The sequence below is a fragment of the Mugil cephalus genome, chromosome 1 (genome assembly GCF_022458985.1).
Source record: "Mugil cephalus isolate CIBA_MC_2020 chromosome 1, CIBA_Mcephalus_1.1, whole genome shotgun sequence".
NCBI lineage: Eukaryota > Metazoa > Chordata > Actinopteri > Mugiliformes > Mugilidae > Mugil > Mugil cephalus.
The window spans coordinates 2,641,346-2,651,308 of record NC_061770.1 but is presented as its reverse complement, the minus strand read 5'-3'; the positions used below and the strand labels follow the sequence as shown (position 1 = coordinate 2,651,308).

Genomic DNA, 9,963 nt, shown 5'->3' with positions numbered 1-9,963 from the left:
ATTAAGGACCTAGCTTGTTCAAGTGACAGCTTCACTCACCTGTAGGAGTCTGAAACAAGCTGCTTAGAAAGCTCAGCTCTCCAACACGTTCAATCCCAGACTGACACAGACAACCATGCTTCCTGCTCCATAAGAATCCTTGACCATAGTTCATGCGTTCACAGAGGTCAGCCTGCCATAAATCTACAGGCTGTAATCCACCTCATTATATGACTTGTTCTCAGTGATAAAGGCCTCTTCAAGTACCATGTGGTCTCCGGTTTCATCACATCCTGAGCAGATAGTGGAAAGTTTAGATGACATATGCTTTACTCTTTCAACTTTTCTTTTCTTTGGCTTGTTGAATAAGAGGAACTGTGTCAGCATTGCTGGTATAACAACGCACCACTTCTGCTGTAAATGAACAAATTCCTTTAAGCTAATCAGGTGATAAGGCCTTATCTTAAAATGCCACATATACATTTCATCCAACTAGATCAAGGTGAGAGATCAAAGCTGACTCCAGCCATGAGACCTAGTAAAGGGCTGGCACCTGCTTGAACCTGTGTCTGATGGACCTGGTTCGAGTTGACGACTGCCTTGACACTGAATGTTGGACACTGCTGCCACCCTATGGACACGTGCTGAGGTTTGACATGGAACACACAAATTTTACAACCTTTAAGTCACTGGTTTCTTGTATCCAATGCCAGCTGTCTGTTTCTGGGTGTTCCAGTAAGATGAATTCATTAAAACATGTCTGTGTAGTGGGAATTACACTACCTATCTACAAATATAATTATATCTACAAGTCACACTTGAGTTCTATCTCCAATAAAAACAGAAATGATAAATTGTAAGTACATTTACATCTACAAAAACTGTTATTTAAAGTAAATAAATATAATACAGTCAGTCATTAAAATGCGTATTTATGTACTTAATTCTGATTTGTTACATTTTCATCCTGAAGTGTCTCCTCTTTTTCCTTTTAAAATGGTAAAGTATCAATCAAGTGCTTTAGAATAAATATTATTTTACAACTTTTGGTTATTTTTTTAGATATTGAGCTATGGAAATAACAGCTCACTGATATCATTGCTAATAGGCATGAGCCCACCTACAGGTGTGAGGTCAGACAGTCACAGCCAAAATGTCACATCACAAGAAAAACTATGTTCATGCCTTTTCTGGACTGTAATATTTCCAACCTCTTGCTTAATACTGTGAACATTTGCACATTCCGATTTAAAACCAGACTTTGTACTTCTTCTTTTGCAACCAGTACCCGGATTAATTACTTGTATGGTTAAACATAGGTGCGATGCTAAATCAGATTTTCCAAAAAGATTTTGTCCTTGCCCTGCCATTACTTTAGAAACAGTGCAAAGTCCTTCCCGTGGTTCACCAGCTTCCTTTATCTTGTTATGACTCGGGGCCGTTGCGTCATCCACATGACCTTTGCTTCTGGATGAGCGAAGCTAATCGTTGAAGCAACCGAAACAAAACCCGATCTGAGAAGCACAATATATGAATCTAGAGTATGCGAAGGTTTAAATAAGCTTATCTTCAGTTCCTTTTTACACAATTGAACAGGATTTTATTTTTGGTAGCACTATGTTTTCCTTTATCATATCATTTTTACCAACTTCCTACATACCGGGATGGCTGGCTCTAGATACAAATCCTCTGAATAGTTTTCTTCAAGGTGAGCTCTTCATCTGTTCATTTCCTCTGATGACCACATGGGCCCAGGCTGTTTCTGAGCTTTAAAAGTGCGTTATTAGCTGTGATGCAAATTCAGTGTTATGTGACCTGCAGGTCTGGTAGGTGCGTGTGGGATCTCTGTGCTATGCTCCCTGCTGAGAATACATTTACTGGTAGAGGAGAGGTGAGCAAGCTGCCTTTTGTTACATATGACATGATGATAAATTTGGTATTTGGTTGCATAATTTGATGTTTTCATTACCAGTAAATTAGTCATGTTTCAGCAGTGGTGTAGACACTTTGAAATGCACTATGATTTGATTGATTTTGTCTTCCAACTCACAGCTGGAGTGATAAGTATGCTAAAGACACGTCCAGTGAGAGGACGAACAGCCAACAAAAGAAGAGTAATACTGGCCTTGCTGGAATAGTCCACTTTTTCTTTGTGACTGGGATATTAGCTGTGGTGGGCTCACGTGTGTCCTCTCTGGTGGTATTAGAATTTTGTCTTCGTGCTGTCTCTGGATGGGTTACAGCTGGACCGGTAAGAAACCAGTTATCAGTAGTTGAAAGTAGCACAGTACATTTATTCAAATATTGTCACAACTTTGAGGTACTTTCCATTGTAATAGTTTATACTTCCATACCTCTGTTTTAATTACTAAATATATTTATACGATTAATGAGTTCACAATACACAGTACAATAAGTTTTTAATAAACACAATACAACACGTTGTTAATGATTGAGAAGTCTGGCTTTGATATCTTTCTGAGAGCAGTACATAGTCAGGATCACATTTCAGAAGTTAACAGCTCAACAATTTCATTGTTTTCTTCCTCTGAGCTTCTTGCGCAGTTTAATTTCAAAACTCAAAAACTGAAAACCTCATTTCTGTTTCCTGTTTCTACTTTTCTTTCCCATTAATCATCTGAAGTCAACTCAGACTCATCTGCATTGTCTACTTCAAACACAAAGCTGTAAAAATATGGTTCAAATTAACTCTACCTCCAGGAGCTTCAAGACTTACATGCTGCCTACACACTGATGCTTCCATATTAATAATCTAATGTGATCATACACCGATCAGGCATATCATTATGACCACAGTCCTAACATTGTGTAGGTCACCTTTGTGCCTCCAAAACAGTTGTGACTCATCAGAGAATGGACATGGGTCTTCTGAGGGTGTCCTGTGGTGTCTGGAACAGCATGTTGTTAGTGGGGGCCTTTGGCTCCTATGGGTTGAGGGGAGGGGCCTCTGTGGATCCTCCCATGGATTCTAGATCAGTTTGGCATCTAGTGAATTTGGAGGCCAGGCCAACACCTTGTGCTGTTCTTCAAGTTCTCTTTTTTTGAGTTATCCTAAAGTGTGTGTGTGTGTGTGTGTGTGTGTGTGTCAGGTCAGGTTGCATCCTGCTGGAGTGTCATTACTATGGGGTGGGGGTGTCTGGTCTGGTCTAGGTGGGTGGTACAAGTCTAAGTAACATCCACATGATTGAATGCCACATCCAAAAGGTCAATGTTATTTACTTCTCCTAACAGTGGTTTTAATGTTGTGGCTGATCTGTGTATAACAATATATCAGTCAGAGAGACTTATATTTTGCTCTTTTACTTTAGTATGATTTTTTTAGGACTTTCAGTTGTAACAAGATATTTTAAGTTTCTGTATTGGTACTGTCACCCAGGTAAAGAATGTAAATACCGAAATCACTGCCAATTATGTGATATATATATATATATATGGAGCTCAACTGTTTAACCTGATATTTCTGTGATTAGTTTTGAGTTTATTTCTGGATTTTATCGTGTCACAATGATTTGTGACATCTGTTACAACAATCAGCTCATCATTTCCTTTGATTCGTCCATCAGTTCTGTTTGTGGTCTTTTATTTTCCCAGGAGTCCAAGAAATTTCTGCAGCAGCTGTTAGTTCAAAGCCAGTTCTCACTGGGTTGTGCCCTTAGCTGCAGTTTGAACTTTCTCCACGAGGGGGCGGCCCAGCGCTGGCTTTGCCTGCTGCTGGCAGCGTCACTCAGCTGGTTCCTGGCGAGGCAATCCACTCGGATGCTGCACCATGTCATGGCTCTGTATAAACTCCATAGCTCACAGCGCTACTGCGGCATTTGCATCAGCCTCCTCACATCAGGCAGCTGTCTGCTGCCCATGCTGTGCAGGACTATGATCATTACCTTCTCTGTGGCTGTGCTGGCTGCAGTATCAATCATTAACCAACACTTCCTCTCTGCAACAGAAGCACTTAGATTTTGGACACCACTGACTATCTGCTACACACTGCTGGTGGTGTACATGCAAGGTACATAGAAAAACATAGAAAAAAGATGTGTTAAAAAATGAGCAAAGCTCATCAGACAGACAATGTATACACCTATTTCAAGACTGGAGAAATATGAAACACGTGTCAATTTAATGCAGCTCCCTGGTCTTGACTAATCATTAAAGTTTAAGTGAAGCATGTTTATGTTTTATCAGCTTTTGGGGCACTCACGTTTCAAATAAAGTCAAATAGTTCCACCTTGTCTTGGTTGTGCAGAGGAGCAGCATCGTCTGCCCAGCGGCCAGGCTGTCCTTAACACAGTGGTGGTACGCCTCGGGGGTTTGATGGTCCTGATGCTGACTGTTGGACGCTGGGCTGACGTGCTCCACATCTTAATGTGTTTCCTGGGCGAGGCCGGCTGTCTAATCCCCACTATGGATCTGCTGGATGCGGCATCCTCACAGGTCAGTGAGACTCCCTGAAAGCAGCACACGGGGCCGTCAGCACTTTCTGTCCATCGAGACCCAAAAACTGGGTCGAATATCAATGTGTTCATTATTCTTGGTCCCGAGACGAGACCGAACTTCTCTAACTTGCATCCCAGGTGGAGGAGGTTTAAGACCCCCAAGACAGATTCAGGTCAGAGTAATCTCTGACTCAGAGCGCTGAGCCTACTTTTCCTTTCACCGAGCTCGTCTGATTAAATAGTGTAGAGTTTTACAGAAAGTGGTCTCAGCTAATGAAGTTTCAATGTATCCATTTAAGTTAAATTTAAAACACTGACGTGCTCTGTCCTGCAAATTAAAAAAAAAAAAAAAAACTTGGCATTAACTGTATGGTATGTATATACCAGTCTATCTATCTATAGTGCTGCTAGTGTTAGTGGACCTGTCATCCATGTGGATGCTAATTAGACATGTAACACCCATCTAGACCAGACCAGACACCCCCACCCCATAGCAATGACACTCCTTGATGACAGCAGTCATCCCCAGCAGGATGCAGCACATCCCATGTGCTGGAACAATCATGACCCACAGACGCCCCTCTACTCAACCCCTAGGACCCAAAGGCCCCACTAACAACATCCTGTTACCAGACACCACAGGACACTCTCAGAGAGTCCATGTCCATTCTCTGATGAGTCCCAATTGTTTTGGAGGCACAAAGGTGACCTACACAATATTAGGAAGGTGGTCATGATGTTACGACTGATCAGTGAATACATACACATGAATGTTATAGTGAATGTTATATAAATGTGAGAGCGATTAATTTATGCATGTGTAACAATAAACCATATGAATGTAACACGGATCAACATAGTGTTCATATTGTTATTGCAATGATCATCATAATTAAAAAATACTATAATATTGACACCATTGTTGTTTTAGCATACAAGATCTGTGTCAGTGGACAGTCTGCCATACTCTTTTAATCCCCACTTTGACTGCCACCTTACATCACATGCGTTTCATCTGTCATATTTGTTGTGTGCATACAGGATGAAGAGGATTATACGGGCTATGTTAAAAGAGACCTTCGTCAAAAACCACGGCGACATGAGAAGGAACATCACTCTGAGATTTTGAAATCCAGTGGAACTGCTTCCAAATGAGTCTATTTAGTCCAAGTCATATTAAGGCGAGATAAGCTATTGTTGCTTTTGTACCAGCAATGTATTGTTTTTCCATTAAATATTTTAAATGTTATGCAAATACAGTTTACAGTTCTTCAGCCACAAACTAAAGTATTTCTTAACACTGGATCTTAGTCTTACTGCAATTTGCATTTCCCTGCTGTTGCCTTACTAAAGTTACCATGCACTTTTGGGTATGTGTGACCTCCTAGCTCAGAATCCTTGTAACCCCCTCCATGGCCTCACTGTTTTATTAAGCATGTTGTATATTTGAGGATTATTTTGATTATTGAACAACTACAGTGCTCTGTCGATCCAAGGCAAAGTTAAGGTAAGGGTTTGGCTTTCTTTGGAGAAAATATATGTGTGCTAAATTATTGGGAAACTACTGGTGTGCAGAATTCTTATGAAACCACATGAAAAATTGCCTATCTCTTGTTTATTTTCACCTGTTAAAGTGAGAATAATACACAGCTCGAAATTTGTGAAATAAATACATTTCATAAATAAAATAAAAAATCTGTGACCAACATAGCCACCCTTCTTTTCAACAAGTCATAAGCCTTGTTAAATATTAAATGGTCTGTTCTACTCTAAGTACCAAGCTCCCCAAAACGGGCATACGTTGCATGCAATGGACCATTGTCCATTATGTCTGTTTTTTTCTCAACACGTTTCTTGCAACCCTGTTCATTTTTAACATTGTGTTTAACATTTTTGAAAATAATAATAATAATAAAAAAAGATGCACACAGTGTGTTATCAGGTTCAGTAATTAATGGGATTTTTGTAAGTGAGCAAATACAACGTAATTATTATCTATTTTTTTTCATTATGTTCTCACCACTCAAGAGACATTTTCTTTTCTATTTTCCCCACATTTAATGCCATTAAGGTAATTAACAAAGCCATAAGGTTCATTAAGTGATTACACTTATTAAGGAACTGAAAGAGGCAGGGCAGACTCACAGTCAGCTTATGACGCAGTTTTACCAAAGAGTAAATCTGACTTCCCTACTATAGCAAATAAATACACTTATACAACAAAGTGCAGTAAGTGATATGGCTAAAAGAGTCTATCAACTCCACACCAAACATACTAGGTCATAGGTAAGCTCATACTTTCACACAAACATGCATTATTTGTTCATTAATGACATGAGGGCCTAATAAACACCCCTCGGCTTTGGTGGTCGTTCTCAAACGTGTGCTTGAAAAGAAATGGCTGACGACAGCGTTAGTGCCGTGAAGTCACACAAAATGGTGTTAGACAAAGAAAAGACTAGGTTATATATATATAGTTGTGGGAAAAAAAAGGTTTCAGACATCCTTAAAATTCTACACAATCTCAAGAAATATTTGTGAAAAAATCATTTTTTGTGTGTGTTTCAAATGGTGTGGCAGACATACACTAATAAAAATGTTTTTACCACCCATGCATACCATACATTTATTTATTGTTAACAAGAAAAACTATTTAAACTAAATTCTTTATAGTTTCAGCATGTCAGTTCTCAGCATTGTTGGCATCAAAGTCAACAAATAACAAAGAACGTGTTCAAAACTGAACAAAAATTAAATAAACCATCACATCATCAAATTAATATTTAGTACTCCTGCCATTAGCAGCAGTAGAGCTCTAATCCTGGCTGGCATGTTGCCCACGAGCCTTTCACACCGTTGAGGGGTAATCTTGCCTCATTCTTCTTTAATTACTACTTTTAATTCTTCTAAATTCTTTAGTTTGCGCTTTGAAACAGATCTTTTGATAATCCACCACAGATTTTCAATGGGGATTGAGCTGGCCACTCTAAGACCTGGATACTGAGCTCCTGCAGCCAAGTTCTACTACTTCCTGGATGTGTGGGAAGGAGCATTATCTTGTTGAAACATCCAGTTTCGACCTTGATGGTACAGTGCATGTGTAAAAGGGAAAATGTGGGTTTGGAGAATGGCAGCGCTCATGGATCCCCAAACCATGATACTCCCTCCACCAGTTTTGACAGTAGGTACTGTACATGCTGGAGATAATGCTTTGCCTGGTCTCCTGCGTACCCTCACATTAGTAGGAGGAAGATACTGGACTCATCTAACCACAGAATCTTCTTCTAATGCCTCACTGTCCAGTTCTTTTGTGGGCCCTATGAAGCCTACAAAGCTGTGAAGAAGCCCCTATGATCAGGGGCTTCTTCACAGCTTTGTAGGACCTTAAGCCATGATCTAAAAGTCCACCACATATACTGTAGCTGGAACACTAGACATCAGTTTGATTTGACCACTGCTGTTGGAGCTCCTGTGATGTAATTCGTCAGTTTTCCCTGCACATGCAGATCAGGTCATTTCTTGCTGAAGAAACCCTTGGGCGCCAACATCTTCCAAGTTGTTGGTTCGTCTGTATTTCTGCAGTGTATCCAACTACTGAAGGACTGCATTTGCACGTTCTGGCAATCTGACAGCAGCTGTACCCTTCCTGGCAGAGAATCTGTATCTTCGGATGTGTTTCCTGCGTTAGGTTCCTTGTTTTAGCCATTTTTGTCTCTGAAGAACTTTCAAATGTACTGACTTTATGGAGACATGAAGCACAGCAACAGAAAAACGGGTCTGCTAACAAAAATCATGGCCTCATTAGTAGTGTAGTGGAACCAAAATGACCCAATACTCAAAATTTAATTTTTATGGAATCAATCTTTTTAATGTCTGTTTTAGGATTTGTTTAGTATTTTGTCTGTGTCTGTACCAAAAGAAACTGCACTTGAAGACCTAAGAGTGATAAGATTGATATACGTATGTGTGTGTGTGCACATAGCCAATACATACATATTTGATTTAACCTAAGCAAACATGAAGATTACGAGTTTGTGCTCTCCTACATGAAACTAAATTATAATCCCCAGCAAGAACTAATGAAAGGCGTATATTGTTTTTTGTTTTAGCTTTTTATTGCCGTTAAACCGTTACACAACAGTGAAGGGTCTGACTTCTTGTTAATTTATCGGTTCGGCGACTCATCGATTTAAATCCACATTTTGACGGAGGTGTTGTACCCATTAGATGTGTCTTTATTGAGAGCTGTGGACAGACGGAAACATATTCCATGATGGAGTTTTTGTTATTCAGGTCCCGTCATTCCGTGGGATAATTAGCCTTGACGGTCCAGTTTCCAAGATAAAATCCCAGGTCTGAAAATCACAAGAGGAAATTTAGTTTTGGTGTTAAGCCGATCCACCAAAATAGAAGACTGTATTCCCGTAGATTTAATAGTCTTATAATGGAATATAGTTCCACCCAGGACGCATTCAGAGGACGTTTCCACGGGCATCCGAGTGCGGTGAAAATGCCCATTGAACTGACTGCTCCCTTTGTTGTCACCTCCTCTGGCGACTTCTAGATTGTTCTGTCCTCATCTCATTGGCCCATCAAACGCATGCGCAAAATAGGTTTGCGTCTCCCCTGTTACCGCATTTCAACGCATGCGCACGTCGGCATGTAATGCTTAATATAGTAACAAAAGCAGAGTGATGGCGTACTGTTGTTACAGGGCTTTTCTGAACCAATAATCGTCTTTTACAGGTTGAGGGCAAAACGTATCGAGTAGGTGGACTGAAAAACTCAGCTCAGCCGCCATTTTATTTCCACGTTGACCATGTAATTAAGAAAGATATATATCACATTTTCAATAGGACTGTCGTTCAAAGTAAAAAATGTATTTTAAAATGCCGATTTATTTAACTCTCACTGGGGCTTATCACTTCTGCTCTCATGGACCTTTGGACGTCAGCCCAGTTGTTTCCTGTTACTTATTAGCCTAAAGTAGAGCTAAGCCAGGTCAAAGTTCTTGACTTAATAGTCCTTTGTGCGTTTTGTGTCCCACTGCAACTAGGAGCAGTTGTATATGATTCAAATATTAATTCCTCCTGAAAGACCTAAGGTAGCCTTTCAAATGCTGACAACATGTTAACACAAGTTAAAAGCAAAAAACTTATACAAACCTCATTTTAATCAAGTGTTTTTTATGTTCAGCTTCTGTTGTTTTCATTCTGTTAAATTCTGGGTTAAACTAGGGCAGGTTTTTGCTGTCTCAGTATGTCTGTGCCTTATCCTTTCATTTGTGATTTATTTTATTTATTTGTCAGTTGATGGTGAATGTTGACTCATGTCAAATGTAATATTTAAATGTGGTCATGTTTTTGAATGAACACCTTCCCTCATGTGTCAACTACCTTCTTTCTATTTAAATAGTTTTTTTGACACTAGTAGTAGTTTCAAGGCAGCAGTCCTTATTTTTCCTTATATTTTCTGTTGAACATACACGTCTTAGTAAAATAGATTAGAAGTTCTTAAACTGGATTGGTGA

The 9,963-nt window shown here is 39.6% G+C and overlaps 1 protein-coding gene across 2 annotated transcripts; it reads left to right on the top strand.

Moving 5' to 3' along the window:
- The first annotated feature begins 1,444 nt into the window (after window positions 1-1,444).
- On the top strand, window positions 1,445-6,364 carry tmem82 (transmembrane protein 82). 2 transcript variants are annotated; one of them, XM_047591790.1, is made up of 6 exons: window positions 1,445-1,687; window positions 1,801-1,870; window positions 2,032-2,230; window positions 3,592-4,006; window positions 4,244-4,431; window positions 5,475-6,364. In XM_047591790.1, the coding sequence occupies exons 1-6, from the start codon at window positions 1,597-1,599 to the stop codon at window positions 5,586-5,588; spliced, it is 1,077 nt and encodes a 358-aa protein (XP_047447746.1). In that variant the 5' UTR covers window positions 1,445-1,596; the 3' UTR covers window positions 5,589-6,364. The 2 variants fall into 2 exon arrangements, with proteins under 2 accessions (XP_047447746.1, XP_047447736.1); XM_047591780.1 differs by having other exon boundaries at window positions 4,220-4,431.
- Window positions 6,365-9,963: the final 3,599 nt, after the last annotated feature.

What these genes read in the sequence shown, in the direction of transcription:
- tmem82 (XM_047591780.1), top strand. Translation starts at nt 1,597, where the DNA reads ATGTTTTCCTTTATCATATCATTTTTACCAACTTCCTACATACCGGGA. An exon ending in GATGGGTTACAGCTGGACCG is followed by an intron (nt 2,231 to 3,591) that starts GTAAGAAACCAG and finishes TTATTTTCCCAG; the next exon opens with GAGTCCAAGAAATTTCTGCA. An exon ending in TGGATGCGGCATCCTCACAG is followed by an intron (nt 4,432 to 5,474) that starts GTCAGTGAGACT and finishes GTGTGCATACAG; the next exon opens with GATGAAGAGGATTATACGGG.